At 47.1% G+C, this 21,475-nt stretch overlaps 1 protein-coding gene across 3 annotated transcripts in view; it reads right to left on the reverse strand.

Annotated features, from left to right (window-relative positions):
- Window positions 1-21,475, reverse strand: part of LOC126525293 (uncharacterized) — a 132,342-nt gene that overhangs the window by 16,730 nt on the left and 94,137 nt on the right. For all 3 annotated transcript variants that reach the window (XM_055067503.2, XM_055067502.2, XM_055067504.2), the window contains one exon: window positions 13,378-13,419. In XM_055067503.2, coding sequence (XP_054923478.2) covers window positions 13,378-13,419 — 42 coding nt within the window. The remainder of the gene's footprint in view (window positions 1-13,377; window positions 13,420-21,475) is intronic.

Here is a 21,475-nt window from a genome sequence, read left to right on the forward strand (position 1 = left end):
CGCGCTGATGACATCCTGCATGTCATCCGACGTGAAACAGAAGCCGCATCTCCTGTCGCGACCCCGATCCATGGCCCCGACAATTGCCAGGCGACCGTCTCATTGATACAGTCCATCCTGGGCCAAGAATTGGCCAAAGTTGGCTTGACCAATGTCTGCTCAGTTAATCGGCCTGAATACACTCCGTCCAGCGCTGTCATACGCACCCGCAGCCTGAATGCCCCAACGCGGTATCGCAACCCGGCCGAATGGCGTACTACAGACGACAGGCCTATATGCTTCACTTGTGGCCGCATCGGCCATATTTCACGTCACTGCCGGTCTTCGTGGAATTCGACCCGCTGGTCCTACCACCGATCCCACGGCCCTGATGCTGCTCCTCGGTTCGCCCCGCAAACGCAGCCAGCAAATTCTGGCGACACTTCTCGTCCTACCCGCTCTAGCCGCTCTCCTTCGCCACGTCGGCGCTTCTCCCGATCGCCCCCATCTCGCCGATCACCGTCCCCTAGTTCCTTCCGGCGCACCCTCCCGGAAATCTAACGGGTGCAGCATCTGGAGGTGATGCTGCCCCACCGACCCGACGCAAAAAATCCTCTTTTGACCTTGCGCACACATCGAAACCTCAATAACGTGAACGTGCATGGTGTACCTGTTACGGCTCTGATTGACACTGGCGCGCACATATCTGTGATGAATGCTCAGCTTCGGAATCGTCTCAAGTAAGTCCTCACTCCTGCCCCCTCGCCTGTGGTCCAAGTCACAGACGGTGGAACACCAGCCGTTATTGGCATGTGTCCGGCTCGTGTGAGTGTCGCTGGACATCATACTTCTCTTTTATGTTCTAGAGCACTGCCCTCACGACCTCATCCTGGGCCTTGACTTTCTGTCTACACATTCCGCTTTGATAGACTGTTCTGCTGATGTTGTGCAACTCGATCTACCTGCTGCTATTGACCCTCCCGATAGTGCTCCGATGCGGCTATGTTCCACAGAGCATATTCGCCTCCCTCACCGTGCCGTTACCTACATAACGATCGCGATCAGTTATCATGGCGAGACTTGCAGTCGTGGTGCGCTTTTGATTGCGTCGATGTCGTAATATTTGGAGCCAAACATGATGATGATCATGTATGTATTTTATTGGCGCAAGCACCACACATGGCCACAGAGTGCCAAGGAGCCAAACATCGCAGGTATGTACTACTTTCGTCAGATGTTGTAGGCGTAATTCTGAAGCCGACGTTAGAGAGAGTGAGAGAGATAAATGTTGACTCATCATATTAAGGAAAATCGTAGGGTCCTTCTACGGGTTCTGGGCGTGGGTGGAGTCCTCAGTCCAGGAGCCCATGAGCATCGGCCGCCCAGCGGGCTCTCACAACAAGATTGAACCGGTCCTGGGAATTGACTCTACAGACAGCAAGGCTTCCCACTGCTGTGTGGCGGCGTGTGGGATTGCCGGGTTGGCGCTCCTGAGCAGTCACGCCGAGGGGGCGCATTAAGGCGCGGGCGCAGCATTGCTATCGGGGCCTTTTCGCGGGTGCTCTGTAGGGCACACATCGCGATGTCGTGTGCGGTGCGGAAATGTGTCTGGAGCTGCCTCCACGAAACAGCTTTTGCGCGCACGAGAGAATCGCGCAGCGGGGGGCATTTCCTGCGCTGTAGTCTGTAGTATTCAAGTGTGGTGTAAAATAGATTTTGGAATTGATTCCGAACTGTGCTCGTCACGGTTGCTTCGCTGTGAGGCTCCGCGAGTTGGCGCTCGAGCCGATGCGTGAACTCGAAACGTTCTGTGCTTCGCACATCTTTATCAAACCGACGTGAATAATTTATTCTTCGGCGTGCTGTCTAATGACTGCAATTATTTGTTATGTGCAAATGTGAGTATGTATGATTTTGTGTGAGTTGGGTGTATGTCAGTGGACACCTGGAAATAAATACGAGCGCGAGTTCGCGTGTACTAAGCTTGCAGTGCTATCTGGCCATCGTATATTTACTAAAATTTTGCCTTCAATGAAAGATAAGCATAAAAAATTTCATTACAGCAGAACCTTGAATTGAGTTACATGGTGGTCAGACATCTTGTTTTCGAGTTTGAGGCGTAAGAAAAGAAAAAAAAACAATACAGGGACATAGGATCCACAACAGGATGGAAGGTATACAGTCAAAAAGAGTTAACCAAACATTATTCAGGAGTATTCACGTGTGGCACATCTTTCGTTCCTTGCTTCTCGTTATCATCAAAAAAACGCTTTGAAACGACAAGCTCTTAATATAGAAATCTGCCTAAGAAATGCCACAGCTAGCCGTCCACTAGCCAGAATGCCGCTTTACTTAGGCATGTACGCGTACAACCAACAGCATCATTAAAATATGTTCAGCATATTTATATTGTGGACACCATTCGGATGTGCACTATAATTCGAAGTATCAGGACTGCTAGTTATAAGCTGTTTTTGAAATGTCATTTTTTACACTGTAATAAAGCCATTATTCTGTACGTGCGCTTTTTGTGAGGGGCTGTTATTATAGTGTGTGTTCCAGTGGCGAACTAGCTTGTAGGGATAAAAAATTCGCCGAAGTAACAAATATTTTGAGCAGTGTTCTTGCTACAGTGACAATATGTGAGTGCACAGACGAAAGCACAGTGCACTATGGCCTGAGGCTGGAAAGTGCACCCATCAAGTTGTTGGAGTCACCATCCCACGGCAACCTTTGGACTATTACTTTAGCGTGGAGGCTCTGGATTCATTTTGGCCGCCTATAGTCGATGCCAACCTAAACATGCAGTACAAGCTCCGCCCACAAAAACACAGCGTGCCTACCTTTCACATTTGAAAGAGAGCCAAGCGGGAATGGAGTCCACCCCCATCTAGATGACTTTTCTATGCTATCGCAAAGGCTAGGCTAATTGGCAAATGCAAGCTAGTTGTTTCAAGATAAAATATTTGGGTTTGGCTAAACACTAATTTCAGGATGACCCAAGAAATTCCGGTTTCATCCTAAGATGAGTGACCCCAAGACAGATCTTTACGGAGAAAACCGGTCATTTTAAGCACGCAAAGCTGCTTCACAAGTCGGGGTATTAAGCGAGCGGCTAATTGGCTGGTGTATCACTGCAAATTGTGTTTGAACTGGACCGCCTGCATTTAAACTTTTATGCTTAAGTTGTCAAATAGTGTATTGTTCTTTCACGTGAACCTCAAACTAAGTACAGGAGAGCCAGTCTTTGCATCAACGCGCATTGGAACGTGACGGGCACGTACAGGGAACAGAGCCACGACGCTGAGGCAACGCAGCGGGTCTTGAGGCAGGCCTACTGGCCTGTAGCTCGGCCTACCAGAAGTCTGATCCCAATTTAGTGAAGAAACTTGTTGGCGTAAAGGATATGTGCGACGGTTCAGTTACCAGTTTCCTGCTCCTAATTGCACGCATAGTATGTGATAGCTGCGGTTTAGAGTGCACTTCACTTAGGCCGCCACAGAGGGAGTGGCGCTGACTAATACTCCCAGGGCTTTCACGGTTCCAGGACTTACATTTACAAATGCGGTTGATCAGGAGTACAACCAGGAATTGATGGCAAGCAAGTGCAAGTTGGACGCTTCGCAGTAGGCGCTCACAGGAAGAGAGAGAGAGAAAGTTTATTTACAGAAAGGCAGAGAGGTCGGCCTGATCTGTAACTTGCTCTGGCCTGCTACTCTACCTCACAGGAAGAGTACAAATGAAGCTTTACACGGTGATATGGGCTAGACAAGTTTTTACGTGAGGGAAACTCACAGTAAAATTGATTTCGAATAACTACTGATGAACATTGACGCGTGTATTCTATGCAGACGACAATGAAGATGAGGGAATTAACGGACTCCGTCTAGTGGGTCAGCGAGATTGGGCGAGGACAAAGAACACGTGTCTCTGTTCTGTGTGTCTTTGAACAGGTTGTCCTGTTGTTCTTGAAGAACGTCTTCCCGTTTTTGGTCCACGCTGTGCCGCGACGCTGGAGGAGATGATGGGTACTAACCGCGCCTAATGCTCCGGAGCCCTTCTGGGAGTCGTTCATCTAGCCCGGATACATTGCCACCAGTTACGACACCCGTGCATCGCTTTAGTCGTCGACTGCTAGGCCTTGCCCCGGAGTTCTCCCCTCTTCAACCACCTCTCCCCAGGAGCTCCACATATCACCCAATGGGCGAAACGAGCCCACCGCAAGCACCCCAAACCAGCCGGTTTCCCAGTCCACAACACGCAACCGTTCTGCCTCCGCTGGTTCCCAATCGCTATCGCGGTGCAGTTTTCGAAGACATTGAAGACTGGCTTGACAAGTATGAACGCGTCGCTCAGATTAACCAGTGGACTCCCACGTCTATTTCGGCCTTGACGAAAGTTGTGGAACTTGGTACTAGATGCGCGAAGCAAGCCTAACGACATGGAATGACTTGGAATCAATGACGCCGCAGTGACTGCCGAGTGTCAGAACCCGTTGCGTGAATTTATCAGAGAGTTCGTCAGAGAGGAAATTGAAAAGATTTTGATTCCGACACTGGATAGACCGGTAGCGTCAATCGCCGAAGTGGTGCGCGACTAAATTAGGCAGGCGTTCTCAGCAGACAATCTTCAAGACCACCAGCGTCCAACATATGTACCCAGCTGTCAATGTACGCTCCACTGCCCTCCATGGAGAACTTGGGCAGGCACGTACCCAGGATTTCTTTTCGGGGGAAGGGCATCCCAAGGCAGCTTTTCTATGCAAATGATGGGGGGTACCTTTACTAGTATAAATGTGAACAACGCCGGCCATTCGCGTAAAACCATAAAAGAGACATTAAATAAGGTGCATTTCAAAGGTACGCCTGTGAGATACACCTCTTCTTTACCTGGCAAACAAGGAACCACATCGAATGGAATCGCGGAGGAAAGAAGCGCAGCAAGAACACTGCCAAGGACAAGTAAACAAACGAAAGTGCAAAATAAAGATTTCTATCATCATCATCAGCCTGTTTTATATCTACTGCAGGACGAACGCCTGTCCCTGTAGTAGATTTCTATAGTAGCATAAAACTTAAAAAAGCAGCAGTTGGCAACCAAGGAACACGGACCGCGCGGGGTTGTGTTACTCCGCCAGCCAATCACAGAAGCAGAAAAAATTGTCGTCGTGCGGCCGTTTCGAAATGGCGTCGTACTTGATACCTGGAGCGTCTGTTGTTCTTGAAGAGTTTTTTCAAAGACGGAAGCAATGAGGTGTGCAACAGAAATTAACAAAGCGTACGGAGTCTGAGCATGTTAGTCTTCAAAGTCTACTTGCCGTGGTTGCTTAGTGGCTATGCTGTTCGGCTATTAAGCACGAGGTCGCCGGATCGAATCGCGGCTACGGCGGCCGCATATCGATGGGGACGAAATGCGAAAACACCCGTCTAGTTAGATTTAGGTGAACGTTAAAGAACCCCACATGGTAGAAATTACCGTAGTCGCCCACTACAATGTGCCTCATTATCAGATGGTGGTTTTGGCACGTAAAACTCCATAATTAAATAAATCTTCAAAAGTATGTGGTTCATTTCGCTACTGAAACCGTTTTACCCATGAAATTTCACTGCCAACTGAAGTGACATTGGCCAATAAACAGTTGCAGCGAAGCAAGCATTTTATTTCACTTCAATAAAGAATTAGGCTTTCGCCATTCCACTATGATACGCGAGGGAAAACGTATAAAATTATGCGCTAATAACTGTATTTTTTGGTTGCCGCCTAATTTTGGTAACAGGAAAATTTTAAGTAAAATTATTTGCAGTCTCGCGAGGGAACAGTGGCTGGCGGTTATGAGGGCGTGCGCGGGGCTTCACTGTAGACTTAAGTTGTATCCGACTATAGTGGCGCTTTTTTTTTTTATGAGCTACGGAAAAATTATCGAGAAATATATATTTGTGGAACAAGCACAGTTCTTTTGGATCCCTCGTTAACTGCTCTACCAAGTGAAGTGCCAAAACCGACCGCTTAATTTAGGGGGGGGGGGAGGAGGTCCGGGCCTCCCCGCCCCCCCCCCCCTCCTTCCCGGGTACGTGCCTGAGTCTTGGGATCCAGGATAGAAGGGGGAAAGCTAAGAAGTCGCTAGCAGAGATTAATAAAACGCGATTGGAGGTCTGGTCTCAGAAAAGTAGGGAGACTAGAAAGAACAGTAGCGTACGAAAATAATGTTCGGAATAGTGGTTGAGAAAGTTTGATGCTGGGAGTCCATTGTCTCCTTGCAAAATAACAGGGAAATGGGACGACGATTATGCTTCTTGGTAATGCGATTTTCGAGCGCAGCTACTACCTTATTTCAACAACAGGCACCCGCATACTGAGCACGCAGTGCCGAACGGAGGCGGTTTTACGTTTCGGATTGGGTAGCACATAACGCGATCCGCCGCTACCGAGAAGGCACTCCGCCGACGCCATCCCTCCATCTTACAGTGGGTCACCGCCACGGACGGGGGGGGGGGGGGATTAGCAATTATTACTCAATGTTTCTTCTGAGGTGAGATGAAGAAACGGGTGGAGAACAGGGGTAATGAGTAGAGGTCACACACTCATTCACTCAGAGAAAGGCCTCAATGTGGCCGCGCAAGGTTGGGGTAGGAAGTAGAATAAGGGGACGAAACGCTATAAGCTAATCGTAAAGAAATCTTGGCTCTATTCAAGGAAGATTACGTATGTCTTCTTCAGATTGATGACTTTTCGTACTGGCCCCGTCTGCTCTCCTTCTCACAGTTACTGCCTACCAGACGTTCCCTTTCTGATCTCGCACCCCGCACGTGCACATCACTTCGTGGTCGCAGTAACGGGTGGCCGCGCCTGGCTTCACAGTTGTGCACTATGACTGGCGCGTCAGTCCCTGAGACAGTGCACCCTTAGGCTGTTCTAGTTTACCGGAACTAGATCATACCTTATGTACCTCGTCTAAAGCGATTCCAGCGAACTGCAATATCTCCGCTGCACCTCAGGCGCCCGTATCCCTGCGTGTTCTCCACAACAACGCTATTTGTCTGTGACCAACGTTGAGCAGCAGATATGGCTTACTCCAATGAGGAAAGCGCGGATATGATTTTGGCTATAGGTGCGTCAAGTGGACGTACAAGGCGTGCAGTTGAGCTATTTCAACGCTGGCATCCAGGAAAGTGTCCGAGCTCGATGACAATTGTGCTTGCATATGAAACGCTGAGACAAATTAGGACTTTTACGAAGAAACAACATAAATCAATCCTTGGCGAGCACGCGGAGACAGAAATCCTGTGAAAGTTTTTCTTCAGACCCACATGCAAGTGTTCGTAGTGTGGGTGCAGAAGCTCGAGTGTCAAATTCTTCAGTGTGGAGAGTACTTGAGAAAAGGCAGCTTCATCCATACCACGTGCAGCTGCACTGGATGTTCGAGTCCCGTGATTTCCAAAATTGAGAGCACTTTGAAACTGGAATAGAATCAAGACAGAAGAGGACACAGGCTTTGCCAACAAAATACTATAGACCGATGACGCTACTTTCTCACGCAATGCCCATGAGGACATCCACAAGGCTGACTATTGGAGCGACGAAAACCCTTACTGGGTTTTCAAGACACATCACCAATATCAGTGGTCGGTTAATGTATGGTGTGGAGTTTACGGTGACCCTATCATTGGCCCCCTGTTTTTCGAGTCACCGCAACCTCACTGCGCCAGGTAAGTGGAGGTATAGGGCACAAGTGAGGTGGGAGAAAGAGAGCCAGGCGCAAGTACTGCCATAGGCAACAAATGCCACTGAGTAAGGCGCCCTGCAAACGGAGAAGCGAGAGACACGGCTGACAGCCGTACAGCCACGCGACGTGGAGACGGAGAGGAACAGACGGCCGTGGAACACGCGCGAGGCGACAAGGGGCGCCCGCCGCCGGCACTGCGGCAGTGCCGCGACAGCGGGAGAAGGGACGGCGAGGGCTCAATGCGCGGTAGCAGCGAGAGGCACCGAAACGGCGCTGCGTGGAGGAAGGGGGAGAGAGGAGAGGCGAGAACGCGTGATCTAGCTTTGGAGGACAAGGGGAGAGCAAGACTCGCGCCGCGCGCGAGACCGCAGCAGGAGTGCGCGCTACTAGAGCAGCCCGTGGCTGCTGACCTTGGTTACATCGAGGCCGACGGCGACGCGAAACGCGGGATTGAGCGCGGAGGGCCTGCGTGGTTAACGATGCGTGGTTCGGAATGATTATTCTCTTACCGACGACGCCGCCGACGCCGACGCCGGGTCTTCTGCGACGCGGGAGCCGGAACGCTATCGCGTCACATAAATAACTTGGTGGCGCAACCCAACGCCCCTTTTCGTTGGGGACATTGATAGCATCCATCCATCCAGTGAAAATTTTGTACACATGCACACAGGAAAAGCAGGAGGAGAAGAATTTGATGAAGATAAAGGAAGAGAGCTCGGCCGAGAGAGCGTGTAGCTCGCCCACTATTTCGCACTGTGGTAAGGGGCATAGTGGGAGATACAAGGATAAGAAAGAGGTATACGACAGGCAACTGATATATTACAATGAGGATCCACACACGCTTTCCGATATGCGGATGTGCACTATGGAGGCATCACACGGACTTAACCCAATACATTCAGTCGCAAACGTATTTCTCACATATTCATGCTACATATGTTCTACGGGCATGCGCCTAAGTCCGTCTCACATAGAAAGATCAATGATTTTACGGCGCGTTCGGCTTGGTCAACCTGTCTCTAAGCGACCAAAATTCTCTCCTTCGAAAACGGGTAGGAGTCCAAACGGTTTGTAGTAAATTTAAAGGCCAACTGCATTGAAACTTTCGAACGTGTAAAAAGCCCGCTTTCAGATAATTTAGCCATATAATAGCCGCTGTGAAAAATCTTACGCTTGAAATACAGATCAATCAGTCACAAAGAGCTCGCAAAAAATCCGTGTTTTTCATACGAAAAAAAAAAACGACGCCATTATCACTCAGCGGAAGTGACGTACAGTGAAGAATGTGGAGAACCAGCACCTGTACCAAGGTAGACCCAAATAGGTCGCGAAGCTTCGGGCGAAAAGCGGTTCAGAACAAATTGTCGCCATCATCAGCAGGGGGTGATTATGAATTCAGCGACTAAAGCGCGACTATGTTTGGAGAAAACAAACATTGACAAAGAAAAAAGCGTTTTTAATTAAAGCGAGACACAATTATATTTATTCAACGAAAATGAAATTCCTAATCAATTTTACAAATCCCTGACGAGTAAAGAAAAGACAATTCTATTTTATTTTATTATAATGAATAAATACATCTTTTCAGCGCCCATTGTAAGAGTGGGCAGGGGCGTTGACGCCGCTGTCGCTTGCAGTGCAATGCAGTTCTTGAAGTGTGCAGGAAGGAGCTCTCGTAAAGTACACCTGCTACGATACGCCCCCCACACACGTAGCGTTGCTTTGCTTGTCGACGTTTGTCTGAATTTGGTGACGCGGGTAGCTTCATCGCTTCTTAACCTGTTCAGTAAAAAGCACCGAGTTCCGATCGCCAGATAATTGTTTACTTTAGTTGTTTCCGTGCGACTGCGCTGGCCGATGGGCTTGGCGCCGACGATAGGATCAGCACCCTACACCTAAAGCTTTCGTCGGACTCCAACGAAATTCTGCTCTATGCAGGAGCGCGATTTCGACAACCGAGCGGCTGGCCTTTTCCTGCATTGCTTTTCGCGCTGAAAGCTCCAAAGGCTCTCATGGCAGGCCATGAAAACAAGTTTCACGCCTTCGAGAACAAAATGACGTCACTTCTATTTTTAACGGATATGGCGCCACATTATTTTTCCTCCCGCCGGAAGTGTTTCCTCGTCTCATAGATGGCGCTAAATCCCGCGAACCGCCGTCGAACCGCCACGTTTTGAACGCGTGGGCTTCTGTGGAATCGTTAGCGGTTATATTTACCTTGCCCGTGCCGTCGGCTTTCTTTGCTTGCATTTCGTTCTGGTGTATCAGCTAACAGGTCCCACACGTCCGTTAACCAAAGAGTTAGTATGCTTTGTTAGCTGCTTCGTGCGCTGTGACAGCGCGGTTGCGCGTCCGTGATGCTCTCTTAATTCAATGTATTCGCCGAGTCTAGCCGGTTTTCTCTATGTGGTTGTCCACAGTCAACAGCAAGGCCTCGATGCGTTCTGTCTCTGCTCGAAGAAGAGCGTATTGGGGGTACGCTACATCGGCGAAAATTGGACGCACTACAGTCTGGTGTGGCTGGCGGGGGTACAGAACGTGTCCTATCGCACGCCGGGGCAGCTGCAACAGGGTGCATCGCGCTCTAGCTTCGCTCATCAGCAGCATGCTGTTCGAGTTCACACAAGCGAGCTGTTCTTTGACCTTCGTCAAAGAAGCGCTCGCTCGCCGCGCACTTGGCCGCTGGCGCTGCGACAACAACTGATCGCCGCGCTGCTGCGGGTCACGTTTAAAGCGCAGGGTTAAGTTTTAGCGAACTTAGCATCTCTGGCATGACGTATCCGAGCTCACCGGCTGCTACCTGGCACGCTGAAAGCGCCCGACCCGTCGACTCATCAGACCGTCCAGACAACTACCGCCATCTGTAGTAAAGGATGATAAGTAGCTCAGGCTTGGTACGGTGGAGCTACAGTGGCTTTGTGCTAAATGTGCATAAATTCACGGCCAGACACGGACAAGCGGGAGTGCGGCCCTGACAAAGCTTCGCGCATTTCGCTCTGGCGGCGTTGAATTCCGGCACCGATTGCCGCCGCTTCTACACCACCACCGCCGCATCGCGTTCTCCTCCGCGACAAATGCAGCATGCGGTTTCTGCTCGTTCCCGGTGCTTTGTCAGAAAGGACTTCGTCTACTTCGACGCGTCCCATGTTGAGATGCGCGAAATATCTTGAGGGTGACGCGCTACCCGAAACGATCGCTCGAGAATATCACCCCAGCTTCGTCAACTGCAGTTTACATGCTTTGTGCGCGTTGACTGTTCCGCGTCGCACTTGCCTTCTGCACCTGGGCGCACGCTTTCGCTCCGAAAGCTGGCACAGGAAAGATCTGTTCGGCCTTCCTCTACTCAACGTTGTGCAATGCACAAACCATTGCTCGAGCTCGAGTACGTATTCGCGCAACCGACGACCACGCAACGCATCGGCATTCTTGCAACAGTCCAAATCACGAGTGCAACAGGACGAACGCACGCCGAGAGGGACGCCCGTCAACTCGCGAATGACGAGCGAGAAATGCGCCTGGCTGCCTATGTGCAGCATGGCGCAACTGAGTGATCAACAGTTGCGTACACTTCTTCAATATTCGCGAAGAGGCATCGCTACCACTCTGCCACCAGGTGCACGTAGGTGCAGGTCTGCATAGGCGCTGTTTAATAGCTGTTAATAACAAAATTAGGCATTTACCATCCCTGTGGTTTGGCCAAGCTTACTTTGAGAGTTTACGCTAGTCATTTAAAGTCAATTTTTCCCGAGTAAAATTTCCTTGCAGTAGAGATTTAAGTGTCATTCGATTACTTTAGTGTCCTTTTTGGGGCACATGCGCGCGACTAGCTGATGTGTTGTAGGCCAGAGGAAAGCCGTAACGGTAGCTTATGGGTAAAACACCACGTGCGTATTGCAAATGGGTTCAGCTCTCTCCAGCGGCAATCTCTCCTTTCGTGCACTTTAATTTCTCTATTACTATTTATAGATTTTCTATAAAATAATGTCTAATTTGATAATGCTTTCATCGGCTTCATTTCCTCAGGCTCCGTGTGCTTTATATCTTTAAAGCAATAGAAAGTGCTCTAGGAACCATGTTATAATATTTCGCATGGAGTAGACATCGCAGAACCTGATTTTTCACAATTGCTGGCCAATACGGCTGGTATACCGGCAGTTAGCTCTGGCAGTAATCATACTTCAGTTTCATATTATTTTCCCCCATCCTTTATTTGCGCAGGATAGAAGCTTTTGCTTTCTGCTGGTGTTTAGGCGTGTCGCATGTTACACGTACCTATATCCAGCACGGTTGAGCTAAGTGACACAGTGTTATCTGCTGTCTGCGTCGCACATGGGACGAACAATACTGACTGCGTTGAGGACTCACCTTAACGGCGGTGGTGATAGTAATTACTAACACACTGAGCGGTACCATAATTACCTGCGAGAGAAAAACACCGTGCAACGTTGCCTTGTGAGCACTGATCTTGATCATTTGATTTTCTTGTTCGTGCCAGTATTTTTTTTTTCTACAAGCTTCATACCTGCTACGCGGCGTGGTGCTAATATAATAAAAATTCTTTCCTTTTCTTTTTTGAGCTACTAGTGGCGCTGGTTGTGTGAAAAATTGCAGAAGTGGTTTTGTATCGTGAACCTGGCGCTCTCCTTCTTTAGCTAACATTAAAGGCTGAACAGGCAAAAATTGCTTTAAACTGCAAAGTATTTCGTTGAAGCAATGCACCCTACAAGTCACGAATACCTACACGCAGGAACGCAAGGCAGTTTTCGTAATTGTCGCACATTACAAGGCGAATAGCCAGTCTTGAGTGGTCCAAACGCGATCCGTAATTAAGAGGAAGCATTTACTCGAAGCCAAAACCGATACCGCTTATTCAACTACATGCACACCGCCTAAATGTGTTTCTTATCTAATCACTGGGCCGATTTTAATGAAACGTTGCAATTGAGGGAAAATGTTAAATTGTAACGACTTTTTGAAGCATAATTTTGATTTAGCGTCTGAAATGTTTTTTTCACAGAAGTTACAGTAAGATCGGCAAGGCAAACAGGAAAATAGAAGCAGGAAGGTTAGAGATTCCGAATTCTGCAATAAGAACAGATAGCTCAGTACTCTTAACTCCCTTAATTAGAACATGTAAGGCGAACTAATCTCCCATCTTAATTTATATCTTACGGGATCTAGTTGCAATGTTTGCAAAGGTTTCCGAAAGTCCGACTCACATATAGTGGTGCGTTTCAGAGCCATGTATAATGCATTAGTTTCGTTCGCAGCACATGCGCTCTGAGATACAGTGAAGAGAATTGTGACATTATTTTTGATTGCCGCATTGCAGAGTGGTAAGTCCGACAGTATCATTTTCTAAAAATGTTCTTTTCTACAATTTGTATAATACATTTGACGGCCTAAATTTAAAAAAAAAACAATAATGTTGCATGTATTAGGTTTGAGGTCTTATTTCCTAAATTAACAATTTGAAGCCGTCTTAAGACGGAACTTGGCACATAGAATTTGTTCTTAAAGCGCCGCAACAAGCGTCAGTACTGTGCCATTACAAAAGCAAGCCTGAGCTTTGCATAGTACATAGCACACTTTGGCTGCCGCGTTGCTATCAGCGGGGTTTAGGTTGGAGATTTTTAGCAGGTTTAGCTCAGTAACAATAGATTTACTAAACTTACCCCATCATATGGTGCGTCTGTTGATTTCTTTCCCTTAAGAAACTGTAAAGACAATAGGGTGCGGGAGCTCAGAAAATACGTTCAAGCAAAGCACTGCATCGAAGCTCTCAGTGACTCTTACTCATAAATAAAAGCCCTAAAATGTGCTAACGGCATCGATGGATGATAGAGAAAAAACAATTACTACAACGGAAATGATGCCAAGGCTGTCAATCCTTCTAGTCAATGTGACGGATATTCTAAACGTGCGTTTAAAGACTTGGTTTTACCCTCTAACAAAAAAGGAGCTTTGATGCTGTAAATGCATATGAAAAGCTGTCGACGATTAAGGAGTAATCCGTGAGAACAAAGCAACGCGCTTGCACCGGTGTTTCGGAAGACGAGTGACAAAAGACAGCCATGCAAGTTCAGCAAGAAGAACCAGCCGAACAAACATTGAAGGCAACAGCATTGCTCGCAGCTTGAGCGTCCATGTCTCAAAAAGAAAAAAAGGCTCTTTGTGAGTGCATTCACAATCGCACGTGAAAAGAGTGGAAACGGCCGTGTAATTCTTGGGTATGCGAGTGCACATCACCATATAGAATTGACACAGTTCGAAATCAAAGAAAAAAATTACAAATAATATTCATATCAAAATGCAATTTCTGGATCGGCACAAAGCGATCGACCCTATAAAACATACTATACTATAACAAAAGCGCAGCAATGTTGGTACAAGGGGTGCATCGTTAAAATTGTTTGATAGCGACCTCCAAGATATAGTTCGCCGCTCAACGGTTAATTCTTCCACTTCAGCTGCCGGACGGGTGGCAACAGGTGTGCTTCAAAGGTCCATTTCAGGGCCTGTAGCAATTCTGCTTAACATAAGCGATAGAGGTAATATGCCCAATAATAAGGACATATTTGCAAATGATACTAACGTCTTCTTTATAGGAAATAGCCTTTGCGATACAAGAGATTGAAATAGTAAGCTTAGCGTACATCCCACACGGCTACAATGAAACGAATTTGATTGATGTGAAACTAAATACCTGATTTTACAGTGTCAATCCAAATTATGATTTGAGAATGAAATATAAAGGTGGCGGCTCCTCTTCTTAATTAAGAAAAAAAATTCATTAGGAATCACACACTATTTTGCAGAAGCACTTGCTCTGGTCACAGCACGACGTTTATATTCGCATCAAGGTTGCACACTCCTTGGCACCAGATTAGGAAACGTCTTACCTTAAATTTATACCCATAGTATAGTGCTCTGGAAATTTGCCCTCCAATATTGTAATGCATACACATCATGACAATACCGTCAGCATCGCTGTCAAGTTTACATAGCCCCTATTATATATATATATATATATATATATATATATATATATATATATATATATATATATATATATATATATATATATATATATATATATATATATATATATAATTAGTTGAAGAAACGCAGAAGCACACTTACGAAAATTGCATTTTTAATGCTTTGACGTTTCGGCCGTGCCACCGTTGAAACGTAGAAACATTAAAAATGCAATTTTAGTAAGTGCGCTCCTCCGTTTCGTCAACTACGTATGCACCTGACCTACACAACTTTCGTTTGAAATATATATATACATAAATATATATATATATATATATATATATATATATATATATATATATATATATATATATATATAGAGAGAGAGAGAGAGAGAGAGAGAGAGAGAGAGAGAGAGAGATCGGGCCTTCAAACGTTATCAAAAACGTATATTTCTTAACTTGAAACCTGAAATACGTGATCTAGCTAAACAAAACATGTCCGAACTGCTGTTTAAACTAGTCATCCAAGCACTCCCTACCACATAATCCGTTTATGTCATCTGTTTCATTTACTTCTGCAGATTTTATCCTTGCTTGTTCTGCTTAGTGCCTGAATAAATACTTAGTGTTTGTGTATTTTACTCCATGTAGTGTACCTATGAGTATACTCTTGTTTGTATATCCTGTCTTAAGTACCAATGTAGGTATATGTTTTGCGTAATGTACCGTAATTACGTGTTTGCTTTAGTCTGTTAATACCTGTTAGCGTCTCTATACTGCCAATGTATGTTTCCTACTGCGTTTTGGTGGGCATGCCTTCGACAGATCTCAATAACATCTTTCGCCTGCGTTTTCGTGGTGTCTGAATATAAGTGGACCAAAAGAATCAATACCGACGAAGGATACCGAATCGAAGTAATTTCAAGTATTTTACGCCAAGCTACAATGTACACCCGCTAAAACCGTACATTCAAAGCCCAGCAGCCTCTTCGCCAGTGACGAGAGATATTAGTCAGCAGTAATACACAACACTGACAAGCTACCTGCTTCCACGTTGCAATAGTGAAAGCTTTAATCACGGTTATCACCGGTTTGTTTGGATTTACGTCATTGTAGGAGGTAGGTAGGTCAGAAGGTTGGCTTCTTATGATGTGACTAATAAAAATCGGACCCCTCGGTTAACTCCCTTTCATCTCGTTTATTGTGAGAAGTATGTAATAGCAGTATCTGTTAACTATATAACTATGTTGCCAGTATACGCAGCGTGAGCTACTTAAAGAGCTGTTTACGGCGTAAGACATGGTCCTAACATTATCGAATAGAACAAAACAGCGCTGTATAATATGGCTCGTTATTGCTATACAGCATCATGCATGTTGAAAATATGAGAAAATAACCCAAGGCGATGGAGACTTGAAACGCCACAGTGGTCGCAGAAGTGTGGACACAGCCAACGTTTCGAAAAGTGGGCTTGTCTTCGTTAGGGTGCGTAACACGTGACAAAGGCAAATCCGTTTGTTAAAACAGTGAATGCGGTCTATAAGAAAAACCTAAACATAACCGAAAGCATTCCTTACGTCTTCCCACTTCTTCCATTTGCCTAGTTTCCTGATGCACTGGAAAAGGTGAAATATATATGGCTATTAGCAGCACAATATCAACTACTCTGAGGTATAACAATTATTGGAATAAAGTGGCACAACCAACAAGCGACAAGTAAGCAGTTGAGCACGGCTAAAACCTGCCAAGTGGAAGTTTACTAATAAAGTAGACAGTATAGGCCGCTCCCAATGCTCTGCTATTATTAGTCTACCTCCAAGCTGCAAAACGCATTAGTACACAACCGATCACTCCATGCTAGAAAGTTTCGCTCTGTTGGTTAATTCGCCTTCTTCCTGCTATAGCTTCATGGTATAGACAATGCTGTTGGCAGAGAAAGTGTACGAAAAGGCAGTGGTACCGATTGGTGCCCACTCCGGCTGCATACTTGCATGTGAATGGGAAGTTTCGAATTTCTTTTATGAAAGTAGTTTAGGCAGTGCTCCACCGTGCCGTAACCATAAAACCTTTTTGTATGGTAGGAAAACGGCATGGCACATTATTTTATGATGATGCCGTATGTGGTCACATAATTAGAGACGACTAAGTGGCAAGTCATAGCATTGTCAGGGTTCATTTGGTTTACGAATAGGTAAACGGCAGAGCAACAATTCACACATTTTTTGGATTGATTTGCTGCTAAACAACCGTACGTAGTGAGAAAAATCCCTGCAATACTTTGCGTCTGGTCATGCAACTTCCCCGAAAGCTTAATATAGGGACAAAAGGTGGCATCAGGGCTGCTTACGTAAGTAGAAGGTTTTGGCGGAATGTAGCTTGGAGCAATGGAAAAGGAAACCTGCTATGAGTAACTACTTAAGAGGAAAAAAATGAAAACAGGAAAGTAACAATTGATGATAACTCGAAGGGAAGCTCATAACCTTAGATGCAATATCAGGATGCCCCAGAACAAGGATTTATAAAGCGACAGATAAGAATGACGAAGAAGCATGTGCTTGCTGCGGTAAAGGAGGGGAAACGATGGTGCATGTTTTATATAATGTGAAGATATCTGCCCAGCGGTCGATTTAGGTAAGTCTGGCCTCCTTGAAGCCCTTTGGTTCAGCGAGAGTAGGGGGAAAGTAAACATGTCCGCAATACAGATTAGTAAGAGGTGATTGGAAGATTTGTGGAAGTAGGGAAACGCCAAACAACGAAGGCTTACAAAAACAAAGTTCCCAGTAGGGGCTCAGAAAATTTCTGTATGGGAGTTCTTCATAGGTTCTTTTTATTGTTTTGTTTTTATTGACACTGCAGGCGCATTCCTGCCGTCGGCGTCGCCGTCGCCGTGATGTTCCATATGAGTGAAAGCGTGTGAGGGTTAGCCAGTGCACGCGGTTCCATCTAACGTGCGTGAGCAAGGAACACGGCCCGGATGCGTGCCCTCTCCTATAGCGTGCAAGGCAGGGAGGTGTTCTTCTCCAGCAGCTGCTAGGGTGCCTCAAGATCCTTTTCGCCCGCCGCTCCGTAGAGCGGAGACAACCGCGGCGTCTACTATGGCGCTAGCCACGCGAATCGCGAACACCGTAGTAGACGCCTTTGGCCGACGCCGCAGGGATGCGTTGCTGGCGCTCGTGTCTTTAAAGCGATCTGCTATGCTTGCAGAGTGCACGTAGTGCCGGTAGCTTCCTATGCGCTGTGCTTTTGACATTTCGTTCACGTTGGAGACCACTCAGGACGCCTTGGCATTGAGCTCCGACAATCTCATGCGTTTGGTCGTTTTTCCTGCTACCAGCCTATCGACGACATTATGCTCGGACAATACTTCGCTCAAGGAACGCCTGGATGTCCTACCCTCCACATGTGAGCCCATCTTTTGAATTTGACGAGAGTTTTTTCACCCGACCACGCCGCTATGCCTAACGCCGGAGCTGAGACGCAATCCTGGAACCTGCTCTCGCTCCCGTCGACGCCGGCCTCGCGCCACCGTGTGCGGCGGCGTGCCACGAGCTGTCACGTGCCGTAGGCGCCCACGTGAAGTCCGAGACGTCTCGCTCACTTCTAATGGGCCTTACCCAGCCTGGCCACGCAACCGAGCAAGCCAATGTAATGGACACTCAGCAAAACGAAAACGCTGCTGAAGACGGCTGGACATTAATTCCACACAAGAAGAATCTTACCGCCCCCTGCACCCGGCTGCGCTCCACACAGTCGTAATTCGACCTCAGAGCGATGTGCACATCCTTCAACACAAATTGCACCACATCTCACAGTCCGTGCGGAAACAAACCCCCCTCACCCCACCCGAAGCTATGGATCTCTCACTGCATATCAAGCCACGAAGCAATATAATCGTGATCAAGACCCTAAGTTCAACAGCAGCGGAGAAAATCGCTGCCATCTCTCAACTCGCACTTGGGCCAACCACGCACACTGTCACAGCATACATAACCACGCCCGCAACTCCTGCAGAGGGGTTATTCACGGAGTGGACGCCGGCACACCTTCGGAGCACCTGATGCAGAACTTGGACACTTTTGGACCCACCATACTAACCGCCTGGATGATGGGCCGTTCAGAGACTGCTGTTATTACATTTGAAGGAAGCATTATCTCCAGGAACGTCCTCTATCATAGAGCTATATTCCGATGTTCGCCCCACCACCCCAAGGCACAGTTCTGTTCCTTATGCCTGATGTATGATCATTGTGCTGACAACTGCCCCATCAAATCAAATATTATCAGATGCCCTGACTGCATGAGACAACTCAAGCAAGCCGGAGAGGAACACCAATGCTTTCTCCTCTGCCTGCACTACGGTGGAGATCATAGGACCAACGACCGCAGCTGCCAAATTAAAAGGCAGAACGACCATAACAAGACAGAACGAGCCTACTTACAACGCATCAAACTGCGCAACCAGCAGCAGCCTCCACTTGGTTCCAGCACCCCCAACACAGCAACCTCGACTGATTACCATCGCGAATACCCTGCATTATTGTCACCCAGACAGCAACGGCAAACAAAACAGACGTAACAGGCCAAGAAGAAGCAAGATGACATGCGACCTAACGCACCGCTGCCACAGCCGACGTCATCGGCAAGGGCTACACCGAGCGTGCAAAGACCGGCCTCGAACAAATGCCCTGCGCGCACCCCACAGTCTGGGAGAACCGACACAACCAAGGCGCCGTGTAAGCCAAGCACTCCTATCATCCCACAGTCCCCATCCTTCAATACCCTAACCTCACAAGCGCATTCTACTACTCCCATTTACGAAGCACCACAATATCAGCAACGCGTCCTACACGCGCATTCCCACAAGACACCCTCAACGCTAGAGTCTCGTCTAAACAAATCAGACCCTGTTAGCCCACTTTGAAAGCATACAACAGAAACTCGACTGCCTCACGGACATTGTCAAAAAACTTGCCTCAGCCTACGAACGTCACGAAACACGCCTAACCTAGAAATACGGGTACACCGCATTCTTAAGCGCCTTCTTCTAGATGAAGATCTTAGCTACGAAGACATGGACCACATGTCTCATTCGCAAAAGAGACAACTTCCTGATGACCCAATCGACATCTCCAGCAACCAGTCTAAGACCGAAAAGGTCGCTAATCCATGGCAGAAGTAAGGGACGGAAACTTCTGCTTTTGGCGGTGGAACTGCTGCGGTTTCAGTAACAGAAAAGCAATAATGACGCAATACTTCATACAATAAAAAAAATCCACCACATGTGTTACTTCTGCAAGAAACATACGAAGAACATCCCAGGATATAAAGCTACACATTCAGTGCACAACAAACACGACCAACCAATAATTTCGACGTACGTAAAACATAACTTTAAACACTACACGAAAATAGCACCAGACTGTTTAGCAAAGTATGCCTTAATAACGACAATACACCCGGACAACTCACAACGACCTGTCAAGCTATACAACGTTTACAATCCACCAAAATCCACGTACAACCTTAATCACATTTTCAAACACGCTAAACAAATGAGAAAACACATTACATTATGGGAGACTTCAATGCGCCCAACACATCATGGGGATACAAGGTGAACACGAAAACGGGCAGGTTGCAGGAAGACAACATAAACAGATTTCAGTACACAGTTCTCAACACTCCGGGTTAACAACTCGCACAGGGGCGCAAAATCAAGTTCCTACTACACCAGACCTCGCGTTGTACAAAGGTGAATGTGTTATGAGCTGGGAGAACAGCCACGAAAAGCTAACTAGCAAACACGACATAATAAACATCACTATACATATGACGCCTCGAAAGCGGCGCGCTACAGTCACCTTCACCAAATTGGGACTAATTCCGGAAACTGAGGCAGAGTATCACTCACACATTTAATGACTTAGGCACGTGGGCTAAAGTCCTTATAGAAACTAAGACAGCAGTTACAGACACGCATACAACTTCAGCGCCGGCAGACCGGCCCGACCCGCACCGCACACGCGTCTGGAAAAAACGCAAAAAGCTTTTGAGAGCCTTATCCAAGCAACCGCATAGCAATCAGTTTCGTGGAAAGGTCGATGATATAACTATTCAAGCGATCAATCATGCCCGGGCGCTCGAACAGACAGAGTGGAACCATATTTCCGATAGCATCCAGAATACGTTAGACAAAAACACACGTGGCATCTTTTCCGTGCCCTGCTCAGCACAGTGATATAAGTGATCCCTACCAGAGAGAAACACGCCAGCACCCAAGGTATTAACAAAACATTTGATGAACTTCGGACCGTTGACATACCTGCGGCACATCAGCCACTGTACACAGACTATACGGCCGCCCCCAAACGACAACATCGATGCCAACTTCTCTATGGCAGAACTAAGCATAGCATTGTTGCAAAACAATAGGGCGACGGTGCCGGGTCCTGGCGGCATCACATATACTCGTCTGCGTAATCTACCCGACGGAGATAAAGAAACGCTTCTCTCGCACATAAATGAGCATTGGAACACGGGCGCCCTCCCAGACGAATGGAGAACATCACACATTACCATGATCCCAAAACCAGAGAAAAAAGCCACATTTTGCAACCTCAGACTATTATCCTTAACATCATGTATGGGCAAAACAATGTAACGGCTTCCATTGAACAGACTAAAACAACATTTGGATAAAACGAAAGATTTTCCGCACCAGCTCATAGGCTATCGCAAGGACATTTCCGCACAGGACTTATTTGTCATGTACTACAGAACACGCTTCTCC

This window comes from Dermacentor andersoni, chromosome 3 (assembly GCF_023375885.2).
Source record: "Dermacentor andersoni chromosome 3, qqDerAnde1_hic_scaffold, whole genome shotgun sequence".
Lineage (NCBI taxonomy): Eukaryota > Metazoa > Arthropoda > Arachnida > Ixodida > Ixodidae > Dermacentor > Dermacentor andersoni.